We start from the raw sequence: 25567 nt of genomic DNA, 5'->3' as shown, positions 1-25567 counted from the left end.
TTTTACTACTTGGAAGAATCTCAAACTTTTCTCTGAATACTTTCAGAAGCTAAATAAGTCTAGTTTGAGTCCAGTAGACTACTTATTCAAGTTTTCTGGGCTAAACGTGTTTGGTGTTGTTATGACCATCACCCTCCAACTGGGCTTTGGATATGTTTATTATGTTACAGATCTTGTTTAGAATGACAGTGAGAAGTCATCACTTTTGTGAAATCTGCAATTAGGCTCCATTTTTAGCTTCTTGCTCCTGTATGACTTTCATCTAATAATTTTCCAGGAAATTATTTTGTGTCACCTTCAGATAACTACAACTTTGGCTTGCTCATCAATTTAGGAGATGTTCTATTATTCTTTGTGCTATGAGTAATTAGATCTAAATTACAGACTTTATATTTGACATCCAAAAATAAGTGTGCCAATGCTTCAAATACAAGGATTTTTTAACTTTCGGTAATAATTTTCTGGTATTTAAAGCATAGCTATTGTATTCACTTTGTTTCCTTTAACACCTGCATTATAAACCTCATACAAACTAATTCTAGCTTAATTCTGTGCATATAAATTAACATGGTTTATAGGCAACACTTACTGAGTTTAAGCAAAAACGTAGTCCAAAACGTTTGTAAGTTCTTGGATCAGTAACTTTAATCTATTACTGTTATAAATTCTCAGATAGTTTAAAACACATAGCAGAACATTTAAATGTCTTTTAGAGATGTAATAAAAGACTTGATTAAAAAAAACCTTTAGCAGTGAAAATTGTAGTGTCAACTTAATCTAATCTCCTACTGCATAGTCAGCAAGCTAAAAAATTATATAATTTACGTCTTCACTTTCATTCATGCACAACTTCTCTTCTCTTAATTTATCTTACAGTTTTCTCAGACCACACAATACTCTTGGGATGCTGAGAAAGCTGGAGAGCTAAACTCTCAATGGACCACTCTCAGTATATATACCTATTCTCACTGTCACACCTCTAATTAATAGCATTTATTTAATACTTCCTATGTGTCTAGCATTACTACCCTTTGAAAGGGGTAGTTATTAATCCTTACAATATCCCAATAGTTTCTTTCACTAGTCACATTTGATAGTTGAGGAAGCTAAGGCACAAAGATTTTAAGTAACTTACCTACAGTCTCAACACTTGCAAGTCACGAAGGTATGCATGACAATTCCATCCCAGGCTCTGTTACTCCACACCTATTACACTACGCTGTCTCCAACTAGTAGGAACTCAGGTACAAAGATAAATTCAGCCCACACAATATTATCTGTGAATCTGGCCCTTGCTGTGCTGTTCACTAATACTCCACTTCTGTCTTCTAGATTCTAATGAAAATTCTAGCCCCCTACCCTTAATCTGTGGAACAGCCCTTACTGCTGGCACTCAAATGGAGCACTCTCACTTCCTTCATTCTATAAAAGGCGGGAGCTTTAGACCTTTTTTCATCATCACAGGGGCACCTCGGTTCAGGATTTAGAGAATTCTGAATTTTGATGCATTTTTTGTAGGATATTCTATTGCTGGCAAACTGGTTAATAACTTGGGCTTGTAGCACCATTCTAGAAATTCACTAGACAATTAAAGAATTGATGGAACACAGACTCCTGAGTTAGCACAAAAAACAAATCTCGAGATTTCTGGGAGTTCGAAGTTCACAAAAAAGTCAAAATTTATCAAATTGTAAATTAAGATGTTTTCTGAGTCACATGCAAACACAAATACTATTTCGAAAATGTTCAAATCATTAGAAAAACTAGACACTGCATATTCTCTAAAATTTATTTACAGTTAATAAGTTAAAAAGCAAAGTACAAGCAGATTATAAATCTTAACCATATGCACATCAAACTATCCAGGGAAACACTTCGATTCCATTACAAACAATTGTTTTCTAATGCACTTAAGACATAATAGTCTATCAAATAATAGTCTATCAAAAAATATTTTAAACACACCAATAAAGTAAATATTAGGCATATACGTCCATTAAAAACCATTAGAGTCTTGTGGCAACCCTTAAAACAATGAAAAACTTTTGAGTTCAAAACTGCTCAGATATTTTGTATTCAAATATTTTTAAAATTTACTAAAGTTTTTTAAAAAATAGTACTATCATTTGCACGTAGCAGATCCATAGGTGTCAGTCACCAGCTTAAGTTACGCTTGTCAATAGAGTATTCAAACTTGAACAAAATAAATACACACCACAACAGCGACACTTTGCACTATTAACAATGAAGCTTGGTGTCAACAATTATGACGTTACTGGTTTTAGTAACATAAAAATATGTTGCTGGTTGACCAGAAGGATAAAAATGACATCAGGAATCTCAAAAGGTTATGTGAGGTGCCAGTCACCACATTTAGGCACTCAGGAGTTAAAAACCAAATAAAAGCATAGCAAGGTGATGAATTTCCCCCTGGCTTCCCCTTCTACTTGTGCCATATGAGATATAAGAGAAGGCAAGAGAATGAATGAAGATCATGGGATTTCTTTCAAAAACTATACACAAGCTAAGTAAACTACAGACTTCACTTTAGAGGACAGTAAGTGGATGCCTCATCATAAAGGCCACTATGCCAAGTTTATTTTCACATTCAGCCCCAAAGTACCCATGAAATACTTTCACTTTCCTATTAGTGTACCAGTCAACTATATAAGATGTTGCTTCACATTTTAAAAGTTGTAACATAGGCTTTTACCAGAGGAAACAGCAAAAATAAAGATATTTTACATCTTATTTCACAGACTAGAAATGGCATAATTTTTTAATAGCCCAGATGAACACCATACTGAATTCAAGATGAAAGATCAGATCCAAAATGGCATCAGATACCCCAAATAATCCAAATAAGCATTTATGTGAGTTCAAGTAGGCTAAAGTAACAGGGCATAGGAGAGAAAAATGTCAAGAATCTCAGTTACAATAAATGAATGGTGTCAAGGGTTATGTTTCAGTTGTGTGCTGAGCAGCTATCCTCCCAGCTAAGTCAAATTTCAAAATCCTCTGGAAAACTATCTAGATAAGTTATATGTTGAAATTACATTCTAATATGGCCATTGGATTTATTTGTAATTATTATAAAACTATATACAATAGTGAAGTTGTACAAATACATTTTTTTCCAGGTGCTAGTTAGCTATAAAAGTTAACAATATATTTTTGGGAAGAAAACCCTATGCATCTGAAATACAATTGGCAATGGAAGCTAATAACCAAAAGAGTATGTCTCAGCTTCCTATCACAAATATAATTTAACATTCTCCATCTTCTAAAGAATTATTCATTTTTGTTTACTCATGTGACAGTGTTTGTAACAATGCATTATCATTGAGTAGTGAATAAAAGACCGAGGCTTACTAGAAAACTGGCAAAAAGTTATACATATGTGTGTGTGTATGTGTATATATATATACTCTTTTAACAAAACAAGAACACTGAAATTAAAGTCACAACACTCCTATATGGACTACTAAACTTGAAATATTCATTTCAGAAAGCTATGCCATTTGAATTCTAGGAACACAAGAGTTAAAATTGCAACTCTCATTATTGTCCTAAGAAGCTGCCAAGCAGAGATAAACTTCAGTATTAAGGATTTCACATGTCAAGTTCCAGCCCAGTATGGATCGTTTTATGGCAGAATATTTAAATTTCAAATAATAGTGGTACAAAAACACTACTTGACCCTTTAGGTATTGCAGTAAAAGCTGGTTGTGGCACCACTGGCTAAAAACTAAGTCTTCCTGCCACAAATGACCGAAGGCACTTGGATAATCAAGAATTCCACACTGGGCCATATGGTATAAACACTATAAAAGCGTAAAGCAGGGTCAGTAACCTGTGTGGCTCGCCTGTTTAATTCCTGTGGTCTTCAGCTGTCAAAGACCTAGAACTGCAGACATAAGTGGCAAGAAGGTTAAAAAAAATGATGGGACCAAAAGTCAACTTAAAGTCAACTAATATTCATGACGTTTGTAAAAGTGATGAATATTAGTCCAGACATTTCTTGTTATCCAACAACAAAAAAAGGAAATAGATTTTGCCCAAAGTAACCTCAACCAGTTATTTGATACCAAGAAATGTCTCCACCCCTCTTGATCATTAATAGTTCTCAGAACTCTAATGGGTATTCTGTATATCATTTTAATCATAATGTTTACACACAGGCATCTCTCCTATGCAAGTCCCATTTTAAATTACATTTTCCTTGTAATGTATTTTAAAATACATAATACCTTAATGCCTAATATTCCTAGATTTGTATGTTAGACCAGGAGAGGGGCCAAATGATCTCCAGTCAGATTCCAGTCACTCCTGCAACCAAAGCCAGTTCTTCACAATTCACTCATTTTTTTAATCACACGCCATATGGTTTCAATGCGTTTTTTTATTCAATTCAAGAGAATTTAACAAGTTAATTTTTCCTAAACAAAAGTTTTCATGTGTATTCTACCATTTTTAGGAGCTCAGTAAATATAAACATTAAGTTTCAATATAAAACCTTTAGAAACACCTTGAAAATGTTTAAAGTTATATTTCGCATGTCTTTGTTTGTAATCACTGAGCCCATCCAAATCCTTGCACTACTAACATTCACAAGCTTGAACCTCTTAAAAAATATCCTCCATCAAAGCTTTGGAATCCAGTAAAAATTAGGAAACGAGTGGGCTTCTGAATACCCTGAGCACAAACTAGTGCAACACCACGCGTTCGAACTTCTGCCCAGAAAGAGGGGTGGCAGTGAAAAAAGGAAGAGATAAAGAGCAAGTAAATTCTGGCTTTATTACAGACGCACAAAACCAAATTCCTTTGGAAAAATAATGTCTTCTTCGGAGGACTTCCAGACCCGTGAGGTAGAGTCCAACAGGGAGAAAACGGATATGCCCCTAAGGTCCTGGAGATGTCTCAATCTGGGGTCAGGAAGGGACCTCCCCTGTGGGTCCGGCTGTCCCCTCTGTCTGCAGGCCGGGTGCGGGAGGCAGCAGAGGCCACACCTGCCCCGGAGTCCAAGACGACGGCGCCACGGCCCGGGGGCGCAGGGCAGGGACAACCATCCGGTGACTTCTTCTTCGCGCATAAAGTGCACTGGGGGCCGGGGTCCTGGCCGGATCTGTAAACACTCGACTGACACTTGTTCATTCCTCCGGGCGGAAGCTCTGTCCCAGGGTCGTAGCCGGCAGGAGGCGCTACGGAGGCCGCGCCTCACGCTCGGGGCACCGGGAAGCGGCGGAGCCTCACCATGGGTTCCAGATTCACTTGCAGGATCTGGCGTGCTCTGCGCCGCGCCGCCGCCAGGCTGCGCTCACCCCACACGTCGCTGCCGACGCGGATGGTGGGGAAGGTGGTCAGCGTCGGGGTGGCAGCCCTCCAGATCTCCTCCAGGGTGCGGCCCCCGAAGCAGGGCCCAGGGGCCACAGGCTTGGCCGGGCAGCTCTCCTCCGGGGCCGGCAGCGGCGCGGGTGGCAGCTGGGGCTTCCTCCTGCGGGCGGCAGTCGCTCGGGCTCCGCGGCGCCTCCTCCTGGCCATGGCGCGCGGTGCCGGCCGGCGCGCCTGGCTGCGGCCGGTGGGGGGTAACGGCGGGTCGGGCACCAGGGCCCGGCAGGAGGAGTAGCCGTAGACGTCCTTGCTGCGCAGGATGTGTGGAGAGAACTGGTGCTTGAGGCTGCAGAGGAAGCTCCAGAGCTCCGCGTCCGAGCTCATGAACTCCGTGCTGCGGGGCATGAAGATCTTGAAGGCGTCGCCCAGCGCCTTGGTGCTGTCAGCCAGCGACAGTTGGGACCGCGAGTACACCACCTTCTCCTCTCGCGCCTCCAGCCCGGCCCCGTCTTCTGCCCTAAAGCCGCCGCCCCGGGCGGCCGCAGCTGGGGCGAGCCGGGGACGGCGCCGCCGCCTCTTCATGCTGCGACGCATCCAAGGCCGCTCGGGGCCGCTCGCACTCGCCGGGGGCCGCTCGTACTCGCCGGGTCCCGCTGCCGCCGCTGCCGTCCCACCGCGGCGGCGGCCGCTGCTGGCGTCTGTAGCTACTTTTCTCGCCTCTGCCGCCGCCCCTCCCCCTCTGAGGGCGGAGGACGCGGGCGAATATCCTGCCGCCCGGTACAAGATGGCGGCCAGCGCCCACCCCTGGGCTTTGTCATTGGACGGCGCCTCGCCCCCCTGGTTTCTCTTTCTTCTCCTCTCTTGCCTCTTTTCACCGGCTGCCTTTCTTTAAATGTGCCCGCCTCAGGCCCCTCCCACCACAGCCCCGACTCCACCCATTGGGTGCTCTCAGAAGAGGGGCGGGGACTGATGAGGGAAAGGCCAGTTCCTGGAAGATGGTGCTGGGGTGGGTGATGGTGATGGCCTTTGAACGTAAGTCAATGGTTGGGTGGTTCTAGGAGGGTTGCCACGTCTAGAGTAAGAGGGTGTATGTTGGCTCCACCTTGGGAAGAGAGACTCTTACAGTGAGGTGGTGTGCAGTTGTGGATTGAGCTGGGAGCTCTACCAGTGTGAATAACAAAGGGAAATTTGCCTAAAGGATGTTGCTGGTATCACGGATAGGGAATTTGGGTTTAAGTCTAGGGGAAATGGGCCTTTCACAATTCCCATTCACCTTCTCAAAGGCCTTTTCTGGCATCTTCATTCAAAACTCTTCCGTCTTGACCCCAGTCCATCTCAAGAAGCCAGTAGTAGTAATCCAGAATCATTCAGGTAATGTGCGTGGGTGGCAACTGAGAGATTAGAGTCTCCCTCTGGACACTGGAGCCATCTTCATATTTAGGACTCTGCTTAACCAGAAAGCAAAGTCTCTCATACTCTATAAAACTAAATACTCTTTGCTCAAATTGATCAAAGATCAATTGCAATAAAGCCATTCTGTGTAATATATATATATATATATATATACACACACACACACAATATATATATATAGTTTTAAATACACAGCTCTTTAAGAGTGCCAGTTCATTTTTCATTTAGTTTTAAAATGTCAGAGCCATCCCTATCATTTAGAAAGGATGCGTCATTGCAAACAATAGATAAGTTTTTGTTGAAAAACACTGTTAAGAACACATTACCTTTTGTATTGGGAGGAGAGTTGTGGACATTCTTTAGTCATCTCTCTGTCCTCTATAACTAACTTAATTCCTGTCAGGTAGTGGGTACTCAATGTGTTTGCTGAATGAATCAATGAAATACCACTGCTTATCCTAAATGGAGTCAGAAACTGCTTAGAACAGGACAATTTTATATTGTATATTTATATTGCTATTTTCACAGAACTCCTTTAAATTTCTTAAGGTTAAAAAAAAAATCTCCAGACACTTTTTGAGGTAGGCATGTGAATTTTACCCAGGAAGCATCTTATTTTGCAGGAATGAACAAATAAAGCACAGAAGTTTTGTGATTTACATATAGTTGCTAATGGTTTCCTCAAATATTGGAGCTGAAAGAGACCTAGTTTATTCTCCTTATTTAACATATGAGGAAATCTGTACCAGTAGAGGTTCAGTAATACAGCTTGCTGATAGCAGAACTGGGATTCTAAATCTTTCCATTTCTAAGCTAGTGATCTTTGTATTTCACTGAAGGTTTTTCAAACTGTGTTGTCCAGACTCTAAAGAATTCAACAGAACATGTTTTATGTGTGAGTGGAATGACCAAGGACAGAGCTGTACCCCTATTCCTACTTCTACCCCACCCAGAATTGAGCAGTTTTTCTCTGTCTCATAATGGGTTTATGAATAATATTTTGTTTGTTCAGTTTCAATAAAACCTAAAGTAAATAATTTGAAAGCTCTACACCAGAGATTTCAAATTCTTGAAAGCTCTCACCACACAATGAGTTTATGGCAAACATAAAACTGATCAGGAAACAGCTCTCTACCAAAATCATGGTAACTTTCTGAAGAGAAAATCATTTTCCTAGAAAAGCACACTCTGATCTCAGAACAAGATTACAGAGCCAATTACCAGCTTCCTAAATCCTTATAAAAGAATGATATAGCAACAACTCTTTACATCACAATTTGCTCTTTCCATAATTCTGAGAACACATAGTAAAGTAAAATTTGAATAATTTCCATTGGAATACCCCTGCAGATTGACAAAGAAAATCAGTAAGCCATGGGAAAGTTAGGGGGACTTCATAATGAAAAACAAGGATTAAAGTAGACCAGCTTTTCATATTGGAATCCCCTTCCTTCCTTGATAATCATCATTTTATAAATTTTTCAGGGTCTTTGCCATATATATATACACACACACACACACACACACACACATATATATATTCCAGGCATTTACACAAATGTATAGAACTTATTTCAGTTAAGAAGATAAATCTTTTTTAAACACAATTTTGGTTCTAATAAAACATAAGATCTCAACAAATTGCCAAGTATTTAAGAGTTCATTTTGTAATGCATGCCTATTTAATTTACTTAAAACCAAACACTATTTTTTGAAATATTTTTAGGAACTAACATCATGATGAAGTCCTTATGTTATTGTATACTTTTACATTTGACGTTATTTGCTCTATTCTGTCTCCTCTATTATTTTTAATTTTTTCTTGACCTCCACCTTTTAATTAACTCTAATAATAGTCTTGCAAATGATTCCTTATTCAATCTCCATTATTGAGCAAAATTTACACATAGAAATAACATATCTATTCTAGTTCCTGAGACTCTCTTGAGATACTAAGAAGTTTATGGCAAGTTGGCAAATTAAATTTTTGCTCTTGAGTAATGATATTTTACAATCCTCAGTTTATTCCTTTATAGCTCAAAAATAATAATGCTTCCTATGTCTGCTAAATGAGTGATAAATAGTAAGAAACAAAAAAGCTGTATTTGTTTTCTGTATTCATTATTTATATAGTTAAAAAATAAATCCAAGTGGAATAAAGTCATGGGAAAAATGTATCTTTTAGCTACCCAGAAGTATTGCTTTAGAATTCAATTTCTATACAATTATTTGCCTCTTGGAAAGTAGCCAAAAAAAAATTTGAAAACTCTATTTAAGTGGTTGCAAACATCAGCTCTGGAATCAAATAAACTTGGGGTCAATTATATATTTATAACAAAATATTCTTAGACACACTTTTCACCTTTCTGAGCCCCAGCATTCTCATCTGTAAAATGAGTGTAAACTCTAACTTCAAAGTTTTAAGAATTGGATGAGAGAATATTCATAAAACATTTACTGTAGTGTCTGGAACACAGCATTCAATAAATAATAGCTATTCCTATTGTCTTATTTATTTTTGAAGATTTTACTTGGTTTAATCAACATATTTTAAATCCCGCATTATAGAGTACCTACACATTTCTTTTTAAAGTAGTAGCACTGATGAAAGGAAAATAAAAAACTTTACAGCTACAAGGAAACTTAGAGATCATCTAATGAGTCCAACACTGTTAATTCAGACAAGAATTCTGAGATGCCAAGAGATCTGCCCAAGGTCACAGAGCTGAATAGTGGAAAACTTTGAACTAGAACCTAGATCTCTTAACTCTAGTTCAGAATTGTTTCTAACGTTCTACATTTTGTACTTAATCCAAGGAGACAGCATTAATTGTTAGCTCAAATGATATTAAATATTGCATGATTCAGCAAGAAAAAATTCAGCCTTGTCATCAGACCTATTCTAAAAGTAATTCAGATTTTTATATAAAAGTTATCTCAAACCCCAATATGCTCTAAAACCACTTCATGTGAAATACATAAAGACCATATAAACTGAGACAATAGAACATTCTTTTGCTTATAGGAATACATGTACTTTCCCTATTTTTCCTGTTAATTGAAACTAAAAACCTTGGATGTTATATATAAAATATATATAAGAAGACTCTGAAAAATGGAGAAGGCAGATAGGATAGAGACCTCAGAGAACCAAAACAAGGGCGTGGCAATGAGTTCCCTGTGTTTCCTTTCTTCATCTGAGACTGAGTACTAGATAAGCCAGCAACCCAAAAATGCCAACAGATGCCAACATAAAAAGCCCCAACAAAATCTTCTCCTCTAGCTATAGGACCAGGAAAGGAGGGGCAGCCTAACAAAACAGAATGCTTTTAGAAAATAATTTTCCTACTGCTGCACAACACCACAAAAAAAAACTATGACTTTTACCCTTGCCAGGCTATAAAAAGGCACCCCCACCACCTCTGCTAGGGTGGCATGAGAGGAGGCTGGATAAGGAATCAGGACTTTAATCCTTGCTAGGCAATAAACAGGCAATCCTTACTGGCAGTGTCAGTGGAGAACATGTGGGAAATATAACAAGACAATCCTACCCACCTCCCAAGCCCCAGTGAGAAGCCAGAGTTCCCACCCTCATTCAGCAATAATGAGGAGTTCCTTTCCCCAATTCAGGTGTCAGTGGAAACAGAGAAATCTGGACTCTGACCTGGCAGTACTGAGGCAGTGCCCACCCCACCTCCATTAGAACAGTGTCAGAAAACCAGCTACAACAAATTTAAATAAGATCCAAAGTTTTATAATGTAATACCCAAAATATTCATGTTTCAATAAGAAATTATTTGCCAGAAAGCCCTCAAACTGAATAAAGATTTTCAATAGATGCCAACAATGAGATGAGAAAGATATTAGAATTACATAATAAATATTATAATTATATAACAAAAGCAGCCATCAAAAAATATTTCAATAAGCAATTATGAACATTCTTAAAACAAATGAAAAATAAAAAGCTACTTCAAAGAAATAGAAAATCTCAGCAAAGAATCAAGTGATATAAAAAAGAACTAGATAAAAATTTTAGAACTGAAAAAAATATATATAACAACCAAAATAAAAAGCTCAGTGGATGAGCTCAACATTAGAAGAGAGAGGACAGAGGAAAGAATTGGTGAACTTAAAGACAGAATAATAGATATCATTCAATCTGAACAGAGGACAAATAGGCTGATTTTTTTTAAAGCCCTCAGGGGCCTCTGGGGCTATAAGATCTATTATTTCTGTCATTAGAGATCTGGAAAGAGAGGAGAAAAAAGATGAGAATGGAAAAAGTCCTTAAAGAAAGAATGGCTGAAAATGTTCCAAATTTGCAAAAGACATAAATCCACAGATTCAAGAACAAATCCAAATAAGATTAACCCAAAGAAATCCTCATCAAAACACATCAAATTTCTGAAAACTAGAGATGAAAAAAAAATATTGAAAGCAGCTAGATAAAATACAACACTTTACTTATGAGAGAAAAGCAATTCAAATGACAGCAGATTTCTCATCAGAAACCATGGAGGCCTGAGGAAGTGGCTCAACTTTTTTCACATGCTGAAAGAAAAGAACTGTCAATTTAAATTTCTATTGACTGAAAATATCCTTTAAGAATGAATAGGAGATCAAGAGATTCTCACATGAAGGAAAACAATATTTGTTGCCAGTGGACCTACCCTAAAGAATGGCTAATGGAGGTTCTCTAAATAGGAAGCAGTAAAAGAAGGATTCTTGGAATATTAGAATGGAAGAAAAAACATGTTAAGCAAAAACCTGGGTAAACAGAATAGACTTTTCTTCTCCTCTTTAGTTTTCAAAATTATGTTTTATGTTTGTTATGGACTGAATGTTTGTGTCCTCCCAAAAATTATATCCTGAAGCCCTAAACCCCAGTGTGACTGTAGAGATAGGGCCTATGAAGAGGTGATAAAAGGTTAAATAAAGGTCATAAGAGTAGGACTCAAATCCAGAAGGGCTGGTGCCCTTATAAGAGAAAGAGATACCAGAGGTCTCTCCTTCTCCATCATATGAGGATACAGCAAGAAGGCAGCCATCTGCAAGCCAAGAAGAAAGCATTCACAAGGAACTAAATTGGCTGACACCTTATGTTGGATTTCCCTGTGTATAGAACTATGAGAAAATAAATTTCTATTGTTTAAAACACACAGTGTATGATATTTTATTATGGCCGCCCAAGTAGACTAATCCAATGGTTGAAGTGAAAATTAGTAACACAGATGTGGCTCTGTATGTATGTAAAGAAAGTATTTTAAACAAATATGTTAGAGTCAGGTTAAAGGGACATAAAAAGATAAAAGATTTCTATATTTTACTAGAATTGGTAAAAATGACACCAGTAGTCTGGGATAAGTTATATATACATACAGTTGACCCTTGAACAACATGGGGGTTAGAAGCACTGACTCCTTATGCAGTTGAAAATCCAAGTTTAACTTTTGATTCCATCGAATTTAACTATTAACAACCTGACAGTTGACTAGAAACCTTACCGATAATATAGAGTTGATTAACAATATTTTGCATAAATATGATATACTGTATTCTTACCATAAAGCAAACTTAAGAAAATGTTATTAAGAAAATCATATGGAAGAGGGAATACACTCACTATTCATTAGTGGAAGTGGGTCATCATAAAGATCTTCCTCCTCTTGATCTTCACATTGAGTAGGCTGAGGAGGAAGAAGAAGAAGAGGGATTGGTCTTGCTATCTCAAGGTGGCAGAGGTGAAAAGAGGTAGAGAGGGGGAAAGGAAACTAGGAAAGGCAGGCACACTTGTAACTTTCATAGAAAACAAATCCACATAGAGGTGGACTCCTACAGTTCAAATCTGTGTTGTTCAACAGTCAATTGTATAGTGTAACACCTAGAGCAACCACTGAAAAAGCTATAGAAAGATATGTTCAAAAACATTACAGATAAATCAAAATAGAATTCTAAAAAAAAAGTTTAAGTAATGCACAGAAAGAAAAAAATAGAGAAATGCAAATGAGAGAATAAACAGAAAACAAAGTGAAAGGATTAGGCTATAACATAATATTTTGTGTCAGTTTACTTATTAATTATTGATCAGAAATTACCCAGATTGGAAATGGACTAAGAAATTGGCCAGACTTGAAATTAGCTAGGCCTTATGTTAACCAAAATCCTAAGGAAAAAAGTTTTTTCCTCATGTTTAGTCCAAAACCTAGTTCCGTTTTATTTTACCCATTGCCCTGTCTCCTAGAACTTCATAGAACCAATCTCCATAAATTTTAGATTATGTCAAAACTGCAACGTAAGCAATTTCTTTATATTGTTAATTTATATTAAATTTAAAGTCAACTAGAAACCATTTTTTCTCTCATATGAATTACTGCAATATTAAGTGTACCCTGAACTTTTCTGTACTTGGAACAGGGTCTCCAAACTTTTTGGCACCAAGGACCAGTTTTGTGAAAGACAGTTTTTCCTTGGACCCCTCAGATCATCAGGCATTAGTTAGATTCTCATAAGGAATATGCAACCCAGATTCCTTTGCATGTGCGGTTCACAATAGGGATCATGCTCCTATGAGACTCTAATGCCACTGCTGATCTGACAGGAGGCGGAGCTCAGAGAGTAATGCCTGCTCACCCACTGCTCACCTGCTGCTGCACAGATTGGTTCCTAACAAGCCACAGACTTGTACCAGTCCATGGCCTGGAGTTGATGACCCCTGACTTAGAGGACTTTACATTTATCCCTGTTAAATTTCATTTTGTTGATTTCAGTACAACATTCCTACCTGTTGTGGTACTTTCAGATCTAAATTCTATAATATCTGATTTTGATTAATCCTTTTAGTAAATTAAACAAGCATCCTTCCACCTTAAACCAAGTCACCAATGGCACTAACAATTGGAACAGACTCAATGACAAAGACCTGTGTCACTCTACTGGAGACTTGATCATGCTGATATACACCCATCTGTAAGCACTTTTTGTGTATGGTTTGCCCATTAGCCTGAAGACTTTTATCACCCAGCTCACAATTTCTTATCCAGGAAGGTATTAGAAGAAACACTGTCACATTTTTCTGGAAATCAAAATATGCTGTGTCTATGAGTTTTCCCCTAACCTACTAAACCTGATAAATCTGTTAAAAATAAATTGAAGTCATCCCATAATTTTTTATAAGCTCTCAGACTGTTTGATCTCAATTGTAGACCACACTTGTTCTCTCCTTTTGCTTAATAATTTTGGAGCTCAACTCTGATTACATGTAAAAATAACTACCCAGTTTGACACTATTAGTATCATATTGGAAGAATATTAACATATTAAAACATAAATATGGAAAAAAGATCAAAGTACTACAGTCAAACAAGCATCAACAAATTCATATTACTTAAAAACAATATGCTTTTAGACACATAAGTAGGATGCATAAATAGGCATATAAAATTCCAGAATCACAAAGTGATCTTTAAAAAATTTTTACTTAGTACCACCCAGATTAAAACCCCTAAAACACAGTCCTGTCCCTTTAGTGCTCAGAAATCCTGAGTGGATCTACATTGCCTGCCAAATTGAGAACAAACTCTGTACCTGCTATTCAAAAGCCTTCAAATTATGAGACTTTTCAACCTTTAGGACCCATTTACGCCTAGGCCAGAGCCGAACTTCCCACCAAACTTTACCACAACATGTTCCTAGAATGCCTATTCATTCAATCATTCAAATAATTTATTGAGAGTCTGCTATAGCTGGAATGCTGGAAATAAACTGTGAGCAAATTGTATTGGGAATTTGCTTCATGATGCATATAGACTAATATATTAGTTACCTATTGCTGTTTTAACAAATTACCACAAACTTGGTGGCTTAAAACTGCAAAAATGTATCATTTTGTCATTCTGGAGGTCAGAAGTTCAATATAGTTCTCTTTTTTCATTGTTGTTTTCTGAGACAAGCTCTTACTCTGTCTCCCAGGTTGGAGTGCAGTGGCACCAGCTTGGCTCACTATAGCCCTTGTCTCCCCAGGCTTAGCTGATCCTCCCACCTCAGCCTCCTGAGTAGCTGGGACTACAGGCATACACCACACTCAGCTAATTTTTAAAATTTTTGTAGCAATGAGGGCTCTCTATATTGCCCAGCTTGGTCTCAAATTCCCGAGCTCAAGCCATCCTCCCGCCTTGGCCTCCCAAGGTGTTGGGATTATAGGCATGAGCCACCATGCTCAGCCTCAATATAGATCTTACTAGGCTGAAAGGAAGATGTCAGCAGGGCTGTGTTCTTTTCTGGGGGTTGAAGAGGTGAATCTGTTTCTTCACCAGTTTCAGTTTCTAGAGGCCACCCGTATTCCATGGCTTATGGCCCCCTTCCTTCATCTTAAAACCTAGCAATGTAAAATCTCTCTGACCATCCTTGAATAGTCACATCTCCCTCTGATTCTCCTCTTTTGCTTCCTTCTTGCATTTTTAGAGACCCTTGTGATTGGATTAGGCCTATCAGATAATCCAGGATAGTCCATTATAAGGTGAGCTGATTAACAACATCAATTCCATCTGCAACTTTAATTCCCCTTTTTCATATAACTTAACATATTTGCATGTTCCAATAATTAAGATATGAATATCTGTGGGGCACCATTTTTCTGCCTACGGAACTACTTAACTAGAAATTACACAGGTGTAACATATGTGAATACTCATATCCTATGCCAGACCCTGTACTATGTACTTCACATGGATTACTTCATGTAATCATCACAGCAATCCCATGAGGTAAGTACTACTCTATATGCCCCACTTTACACTTGGGCACATAGGGACTGTTCTTTCCCCTTTCCAGATTTTACCCATCCTTTGAGACTCCTCAACAAAGCCATTGGTCCCTACATGTTGTCTTCCTTCTTTGAAGGCTGGAGCATTTTTGTTTTCATTTCTCTTACAGCACACATCCCCACCCACCCATACCTCCACCTTATCCTTACCCCTAGAAGAACCACTGTTACTGAGGGGAATGGGTTGTATCTCTCAATTCTATTAGAGCAGAAGAGTAATTGTGAATCATCTAGATTATAAACTCCCTCACAGAAATGCTGTGTCTTATTCATCTTTTTATTTGTCATTGTTTGTGGCAGTAATACCTTAGTATTTTCTCTCAAGATAGTACATTATAGTTTAAACAGTACTTTGTCTGATTTGATCTTCAAAGAGCCAGGTGAGGAAAACAAGAAAAAATACTCTTATTTCATGGTTGAGCTTCAGCTGAAGCTCAGTAAGGTTAACTGATGTGCTCCAGTTAAAGTGATAAAGCTGAATCCTGAATCAAAATTTTCTGATTCAAAGACCAGCACTCTTTTCAGCCCTGTTTCTCCTTGCTCATAGTAAAAGCACTCAACAATTGTTTTGAAACAAATCTTTTAATGTTGAACATTATAGAATCTTCTTTGGCTATCTGTGGAACTTCACCCTTTCCAATCTATTGCTGTTGTAACAAATTACCACAAACTTGGTGGCTTTTTTCTAATTAAAAATCTCATTTTTCTAATCTTTTTCTAATTTAAGTCCTGTTTGATATAAACAAACTAGTCTATTAAGATATCATCAATCTCTAAAATTCTTTGAACAAAAGAGGTATAAGGTAAGTATTTTTAAAAGACGAGAAGACATAGAAAAGTAAAGCTTAGTGGTTCTCAACCATAGGGGAAACCAAGTCTATGACCAAGCCTACACAGCTGATGTAGTGGCCCAGGGTCTGTGGCCAGGGGCCCCTCATAGATGTGTCCAGTGGGAGGGTGCCAGCCCAAGTGAACACAAAACACCCTCCAGCTGGGGCAAGGGCTCCCACAGCACTGGCTTCCTTCAGGCAGCAGCTACCACATCCTAGCCTGGGCACACAATTGGTAGACAATTCTCAGCGAATCACATTTGGTATGATTGCGGAAAAGAAAAAAAGAGGAAGGTTAGCTTAGATCCCAGTTCGTGGTCCTTATACCTTAGGTATAAGCTCAAGTTTCTGCTGGCTTAGGCGTTGAGTATATGCCTGTTAGTCAATGGTGAACTTCTACCAAAAAAGAAAAAGCATTTACTCCTCTCAGACCGTACCCCACACAAGAACTTGCTCCTACTTAGCCAAACTTTACTTCCTCTTTTAGAGGAGCTTTTTACTGTCCACAGACAGAGAGAGAGGGCCGCAGCAGACTTTGCTAAGAGGCTTATCTTTACTACCTCACCATTACAAACAACATTTTATCCAGCTCAAATCAACATCCGAGGGATATGACACACTACCTGTTCTTTCCTGCTTTGGACTTGAGAATGAGAGATCACCATGCTTGAACCGTATGTAGCCCTCTTACAACTGATGCAAAATCCTGGGGATAAAATCTAAGCACAGGATGGTGGGGAGGATTAGAAAGACTGCAGATCCTCAGCAACATTGTTAAACCATCAAATCAACCCTGAGACTGTCCAGCTCAGACACCTAATTAATGAATCAGTAAAGGTCCTTAAATGTCCTGATGTCAGCTGTCACTTGCAGCTGTACTCATACTGATACAGACCCCCAGGAGATTGTGACATGAACTTCACCCCTTCAAGGATGTCCCCGACCCTACCACAAACCCACTGACTGCCAATGTTAGAGATTTCCCAAAACTGTTTTAGATTTCAAAATATGTGGAAATTACTTTCTTGAGAAATTCTTCCACATTCAGGTAGAAACATAATAAATAATCACTGTCTCGAGCAATAAATACATGATTAATATGGAAAATATGTTGGAGAAGGAAAGACCAAAGAGACTACAGGGTTCTGTCACTTACAAAATATTTTCATGTAAATTACTTAACTCTTATTTTCAAAGATTTGTGTCTAGATTTACTGGAACGATTTTCTCCAAATTGTGGCCAGGAAGACATTTCCACTGTCTCATCAACCATCTCCCACTCTTTGTCTAATAACTAAGCTATAGTTTAATGACTCTTTTCCTTTCTATATAAATGAAAAGGACCAAGGATCCTCTCCCATATGATTTTCCCAGTTTTGCTTTGTTTTGTTTGCATTTTCCTCTCATGAGATTTGAAAAATCTCAAGATTTTTCAAAATAATCAGATAATCCCATTACTGGGTATATAGCCAAAGGATTATAAATCGTTCTACTATAAGGACACATGCACATGAATGTTCATTGCAGCACTGTTTACAATAGCAAAGACTTGGAAGCAACCCAAATGCCCATCAATGATAGACTGGACAGGGAAAATGTGGCACATATACACCATGGAATATTATGCAGCCATAAAAAACAATGAGTTCATGTCCTTTGTAAGGACATGGATGAACCTGGAAACTATCATTCTCAGCAAACTGACACAAGAACAGAAAATCAAACACTGCATGTTCTCACTCATAGGCGCGTGTTGAACAATGAGAACACATGGACGCAGGGAGGGGAGCACTACACACTGGGGTCTGTTGAGGGGAAAATAAGGGAGGGACAGCGGGGGGTGGGGAGTTGGGGAGAGATAGCATGGGGAGAAATGCCACATATAGGTAATGGGGAGGAAGGCAGCAAATCACACTGCCATGTGTGCACCTATGCATCAGTCTTGCATGTTCTTCACATGTACCTCAAAACCTAAAATGCAATAAAAATAAATAAATAAAAATAAAAGAATGCGAATGGGAAACAAAAAAAATCAGATAGAACAATATATTTTATATAGTAAATTTTAATATAAAATGCATTTCTTATGAAGACATTATAGTAACATTAATTTAAAAATTTAAAAATAAAAAACTTACTTGGCAGTAGTTCTTTTCTTGTTTTTGTCAATTTTATATTGTCATATAGTTTTTTCACTTAATGTATAAGTATTTCTCTGTATTTTTTTTATACAATCAAGACATTGTTTCCAGCTTTTATAGATTATAAATAATAGATTATAAATAATTTGTTTATATAAATACGGATTATAATAATGTACCTTCTGAACTTTTATTTTTCTTCTTTTCACTATGTTCCTAAGATAGATTTCCTGGGCTGAGAAGTAAGAAGAAATTTGAAACTTCTCAATTCGTATTGCCATGTTGATTTCTAAGCAGATTACACTGAGTTACAATACTTGCAGCAATATGAGTGTATGTCTCACCCCAACCTTTTCAGCTATAGGTGTTTTATATATTTTATTCCTGTCATTATTATTAGTTTAGTTTGCATTTATTCTATTAGTGAGAATAAGCATTTGATTTTATATATCTTGACCTACACTCATTTGCATTGTCTTTTCATGATCTCTTACCCTTCTATGGTTTTTACCATTTTTTTTGACATTTTAATCAGTAATTTAGACGTTAGTTGACAAGCCTTATTTGTTTATTTATTCAGAGACATAGTCTCACTCTGTCACCCAGGCTGGAGTACAGCAGCACAATCACGGCTCACTGCAGGTTTGACCTCCCAGGCTCAAGCAATCCTCCTACTTCAGCCTCCCCAGTAGCTGGGACTACAGGTGTGTGCCACCACACCCAGCTAATTTTTATATGTTTTGCAAAGACAGGGTTTCATCAGATTGCTCAAGCTGCTCTTGAACTCCCAGGCTCAAGTGATCCACCTGCCTTGACCTTCCAACGTGCTGGGATTACAGGCATGAGCCATCATGCCCGGCAGGCTTCTCAGATTTAGAGTTCCTATGGAGCAATAAGGGAGAGCTAATATCTCCTTCTAAACTACCTGAAACAGTGAACCAATTCTACAAAATGTAATTTCACATAAACAAGTATAAAATCTCAAAGTAGGGTTCAGAAACAACAGTGGAAGTATACCATAAAAGAACTAGATCTTAGAAGCTAGGTGTGATAGCCTGCTCTTGTAGTCCCAGCTTCTCAGGAGGCTGAGGTGGGAGGATCACTTGAGTCCGTGAGTTCAAGGTTACAGTGAGCTATGATTGCACCACTTCACTCCAGACTGGGCAACAGAGTGAGACTCTGTCTCTTAAAATAAGAAAACAACAACCAAAAACAAACAAACAAACAAACCCTACTACTTGGATGGAAAATTACCTAGAGAAAAAAAAAGTAAAACAAAACCAACTACTATATGATAAAAATCACAATTACTTTTGCACTAACCTAAAACTATAAGATCTGTATCTTAATAGCAGTGATGTTTAAATGATAAAGGGCCTTCCATTGTGTAGATATTCAGGTATTCACTGCTAAAAAAACTACTGTGACTTTACAGCTAACTTATTAATAATAGCTCTGTTCTGCACTCTCTTGACCATTCCTGTAGTACTGTGTATAGTTCTGGGACACTGGAGCCTATTCCCAAGGGAACAACCAGGAAAATAAAGTGACTCAACATTAGGTCATGGAAAGAATGGATAAATGTCTGGGGATATTTTGCCTGGAGAATAGAAGTCTCATATAGGATATTATTAACCTGTAAGAATTTTAATCTTTGCTTTTTCTCTAAGGTTTTATGTAGAGCAGCAACTAGCCATGGAGCCATTGTATTATAAGAAAAAAGCATCTCTATTGGGCAAATGAGTTGAGAAAGATTTCCTCTTCTCTGGGCAGGCATAGTGTCACACTTTGGAGCAAAGCATAGTAAGGGAAGTATGCCTACATTTCAGTCCCCATTTATCCCCTTGATCACTCAGTTTGAGGCACAAGTGGTTCAACTGTTTGCAGTGGCCCTAGCTCTTAAATGGGTCAGTAAACTATAGCCAAAGACCAAATCCAGACTACTACTTGTTTTGTACATAAAATCTTGTTGCAATACAGCCACATTCACCCATATTGTCTAGTTTGCTTTCCTGCTACAATGGCAGGGCTGAATAGTGGCTATATGACCCACAAAGCCTAAAATATTTACTGCCTAGCCCATCACAGAAAAAGTTCACCAACCCCTGTTCTATAATGGTTTTAATAATCTACTGACAAACATCAGGATTTGGAGATCTACCTAAACCCATGGCTTCAGCTACCTCGTATATGCTGACATGTCCTTAGAAGGACTCTATCATATTTTTAATTGTGTGTCCCTAGAATCAAAGACACATGGTTAAATATGTGTGTAAATATCTGCCTGGTAAAGACTAACTCAGTGCACAATGGATTAATGAAAGAATCACTGTTCTAGATTCCTAGTCAATTCCCTGTAGACATCTTGGTGCCAATTGCCTTCTCAATCTATGTTTATTTTATTTTATTTTTTTGAGATGGAGTCTCACATTGTCACCCTGGCTGGAGTGCAGTGGCACTGTCTTGGCTCACTGTAACTTCCACCTCCCACGTTCAAGCGATCTCCTGCCTCAGCCTTCCAAGTAGCTGGGATTATAGTCACCTGCCACCACGCCCAGCTAATTTTTTGTATTTTTAGTAGAGACGGGGTTTCACCATGTTGGCAAGGCTAGTCTTGAACTCCTGACCTTGTGATTCACCTGCCTTGGCCTCCCAAAGTGCTGGGATTACAGGCGTGAGACACCATGCCTGGCCCTACATTGTTCTTATACTTCTGTCTAAATCCTCTCCATCAAGTGATCACTCTCTACTACAACTGATTTAGTAACTGCATCAATCATTTGGCACTTACTGTGTATGACTTTTGTTTTGTTAGGGGCATGTGTAAACACACATCTGTCTTATCACTTCATTGAGAAAGGTTGTGTCTTCTACTTTGAATTCCCTGGTTTTCATCACAGTGCCAACCCAAGACTATATGTATCCACTGATTGGTTGAGTCTGTCAACTTCAAATTAAAATGTAGGTGAGATCCACTTTGAGAATATGTGGTATATTAAAATTCAAACTGTAAAAACTGAAAATTGGGAAATATTATAAAATCATCTTTTGATAAAGTAATTCACCATGATGATATATTATTTTACACAATTTATGTTTCAGTTCAGCCACAATTTTTTTTTTTTTTGAGACAGAGTCTTACCCTGTCACCCCATGCAATGGCACGATCTTGGCTCACTGCAACCTCCACCTCCTGGGTTCAAACGATTCTCCTGCCTCAGCCTCCCAAGCAGCTGTGATTACAGGCACCCACCACCACACCCAGCTAATTTTTGTATTTTTAGTAGAGACGGGGTTTCACCATGTTGGCCAGCCTGGACCTTCAACTCCAGTTCAGCCACAATTTTTAGGGACACATGTAATATAAAGTGAGACATATCCAGAATAACAGATGGCAATGCATAGCAAGGCAATAATAATGGGAATGTGTATTGTGAAGGAATGTGGCATCTAATATTTTTCAAAGGAGCATCAAAATAGTGACTATGGGGTAAGTAAACCAGAACTTTATTAGACTTCCTTACTCTTACTTAGCAATTTAGGTTATAGAGATTAGCAAAGAAGAGGAGGAGCATCAAACCCTTTCCAGTGCTTTAGGCTTCCAATGGGCATTTTGTCATCAGCCTCATGTGTGAATTTTTTTTTTTTCTTTGAGACAGAGTCTCACTCTGTCATCCAGGCTGGAGTACAGTGGCACGATCTGGGATCACAGCAACCTCTGCCTCCTGGGTTCAAGCAATTCACTTATCTTAGCCTCCAGAGTTGCTGGGATTATAGGCACCCACCACCATGCCCAGCTAATTTTTTTGTATTTTTAGTAGAGATGGAATTTTGCCATGTTATCCAGTCTAGTCTTGAACTCCTGACCTCAGGTGATCCACCCACCTCGGCCTCCCAAAGTGCTGGGATTACAGGCATGAGCCACCGCACCCGGCCTCAATGTGTGGATTTCACACACACATTTCACACTATTAAATATATGATGGTTCGGTCTTTTCCAAGGTGACAAAGAATGAGATAAGTTTTAATCTAGATTCAGGATATTTTTAGCCTACCTACTGAGATGCCATATATATCTAGATAAACACATGATTTTTTGTTACATCAGAGGCTACATAATGTTCAGACAGAACTTGGGAACAGGTGGGAAACGGTGTTCAAAATTTATGTAACTAAGAGATATACCAGCGTCAATCAGGGCCTTTATTTAAACTTTCAAAAATATTTTGACCTGCAGCATTAGTATCACCTCTGTGATAACTATTCTTCTGGGATTTCATATTATAATTGTTATTTCACTTTACTTTGATGAGTCCTTCTTTCACTTCAAAGTACCTTAATTTAGTCTATCAATTTCTCTCATAGTATAATATGGAGGAGGAGTAAAGGGTATTATCTTTTGTTTAGCACAGTGCCAGCCTCTGAGTAGGATGTTTTACTCCATTAATTTAAGTAGTATGCCATGATAACCAAGGGGAAAAAAATCCAAAAAACATGAACTTTCTCAGATTTTCTTTTAGAGGAATTCCTGCTTTGATATAGAATTATAGCCGTGACTAGGAGTTGCAAAGCCACAGAAATGCTTTGTTTGAACTCCACAGAATTTTAATAATCCTGAAAGTTTACAAGAAATTTCTGGCTGTTTTTGAAAAGTTCTTACATCTGTCCTTATTGGGTCCTCATTCAAACATGATCACAAGGATTTTTGTAACCTGTGTGCTCAGTAATATATTTGAATTTGCAATCCTTGGATTCCATGAAATTTCAAGGTTATCAAATCAAAACTCATAATCTTAATACTAGTGGTACTATTTGACACCCTGCCCTCTTCACTATTTATCTGGCTGTGAGAAGCTTCAGGGAATTGAAGACATTTGGTGCTCTGAGGAACAAGTTATATATTCAGAAATCATAATAAACACAGAATACTTTTACATTCTCTAATGGACAGATCTTTTTCATAATGACATCTAGCACATTCATATTTTTTAACTCTATCATCTTGAAACTGGTCTTCTGTTTTTGATTGTTTGCAAAAAATTTTGGACAATATTTATGAGGTAAAAGTCCCTATAGGCCATTTATTCCCTTAAAAAGGTAAGACAAACTCAATGATAGGATACCAGTGAGGAATATATTAAGTAAATGAGGAATTTATACTAGAAAAAGTATAACTACATTACAGAATTAAAACCACAGGATATCATTTCCCCGAATTCCCTAAGGACCTTTGTAAATTACTAAAGACACTGAGGCCTCACTTTGAAAACCAGTGACCTCAACTTAGAGTCATATTAATAATAGCATGTCAATGCCACTTGTCCAAACTTTAAAATGTCTACAATGAACAATTTGAACACTAATGGGTTGATGTTGTTCTTTAATATGTTTTAAATATTATAGAAAAGTTAAGCATTACTACCCATCTGAAGTAGGTAGATTTACAGTAAAAAAGGAACTCTCTCATCTTGTTCAGTTAAGACTACTGGCACCACTTCTTATTAATTAAAAAAAGAATTTGTAAAGATGAGGTCTCACTACATTGCCTGGGCCAGTCTTGAACTCCTGGGCTTCTCCCATGTCAGCCTCCCAACATACTGGGAATACAGGCATGAACCACAGCCCCCAGCAGTTATGCAACTTTAAACCCATACCTGCATTTTAGCATTTATCACATTATTTTGTACTTGCTTCTATATTTCTCTTTTCTAAAAGCTTGAAGTCATGAATCAACTCCAATTTCCTTCAAATCCCCGGCTCTTAACAGAGTACTTGGCATTTAGGTTTTCAGTAAATGTTTGTTGAATGAATATATCAATTCACTAATTATACAGCAGGCAACTCTTGGGGTAATCACATTACCACTCATGTTCTAGTACTACTACTCATTTCCAAATTAGTAAATTACTCATTACTATTCATTACTAAATGTTCAAAGTTTTCAAACTTGGATTCTAAAACAATCTAAATAATTGATCTCTTCCTTAGTTTCAAGTCTGTGTGTGAGACAGAATGTGTGTGTGTTTTCCCTACCATCTTGAGAAAATAAATAAAAGGTTTTTTTTTTTACTTGGCATCCTCTAAAGACAGCTGAAGTCATCCCAGGGCAGTCTAGGTCTCAGGCTTGGCAAAATGCCCATCTGGCCCATGTAGTACAGAAGTTACAGTGTACTTCAATAAGCATGAAAGATAGATTCTTAGCCAAGTACACCACAGTTGCTGTGTGATTTCCTGTGTCTTAGAGTGAGAGACCTCAGGTCATGACAAGACAATCTGCCTGTTCTAGATGAGGTCTTCCCAGGTGCAAGACACAGGGAGTGGGACCCAAACAAGCCTCTTACAACTCTCCAACCATGTCACTCTGAAACTCCGACATCATTACCCTAAATGGCTTGGGGAAAACAAAAGCTGTTTTTCACAAGCCAAGTCACCCAGATTCCCCATTTAAATGGCTGACACTATTTCTTACTAATGCCACCAGGGCCCTCCTGCTATTTTGTTCACCTATCATATAATAGTGATTAGACATGAAATATGCTAGCTGAATTTGTATTATAACAATGACCAGTGTGTGTGAACAGGCACAATCAGTTTCCTGCAAGACTGGGAAGTGTCTGCACATGAGCGGCATGTCCAAAGCCTACTTCTACAGCCAGGTGGAGGAATGTATGCACTGGAATTCCAGAAGATTGCTGCTCTAGAGAAAAGCAGTCAAAGTGGGGGAAGAATTACACTTCTCATAGTTTTAACAGCTTTTAAAGGTTTCTGCAAAGTTTTTAGTTGAGCTTGCAAAAGGCCCAGGGCCATGAATTTGCAAATTTGAGATTATATCACCTTTTCCTGCTCTAATATTTCAGATGGCTAGAGTAAAACTCCACAAGTATAAAAACTGCACCTTTACTTAGGAGAAATGTGTTCTGTTGTGCAGTAACAGAACTTATCATCATTTTAAAATGAATTGAGTGGTAAACGGTGCTTCTGGAACTTCAGAGTGCATACAGATAAGGTGGGGATATTTTTAGAATATA

At 38.2% G+C, this 25567-nt stretch overlaps 1 protein-coding gene across 1 annotated transcript; it reads right to left on the bottom strand.

Moving 5' to 3' along the window:
- Positions 1-1771: 1771 nt before the first annotated feature.
- On the bottom strand, positions 1772-5925 carry CCDC71L (coiled-coil domain containing 71 like). Its single transcript, XM_021673173.2, has one exon. It carries the CDS (start codon positions 5923-5925, stop codon positions 5218-5220), a length of 708 nt encoding a protein of 235 aa, XP_021528848.2. The 3' UTR covers positions 1772-5217.
- Positions 5926-25567: the final 19642 nt, after the last annotated feature.

This window comes from Aotus nancymaae, unplaced genomic scaffold (genome assembly GCF_030222135.1).
Source record: "Aotus nancymaae isolate 86718 unplaced genomic scaffold, 86718_ANA_hifiasm-v0.15.2.pri h1tg000002l, whole genome shotgun sequence".
Lineage (NCBI taxonomy): Eukaryota > Metazoa > Chordata > Mammalia > Primates > Aotidae > Aotus > Aotus nancymaae.
This window is presented reverse-complemented; position numbering and strand designations above follow the sequence as displayed.

What these genes read in the sequence shown, in the direction of transcription:
- CCDC71L (XM_021673173.2), bottom strand. Translation starts at nt 5,925, where the DNA reads ATGCGTCGCAGCATGAAGAGGCGGCGGCGCCGTCCCCGGCTCGCCCCA.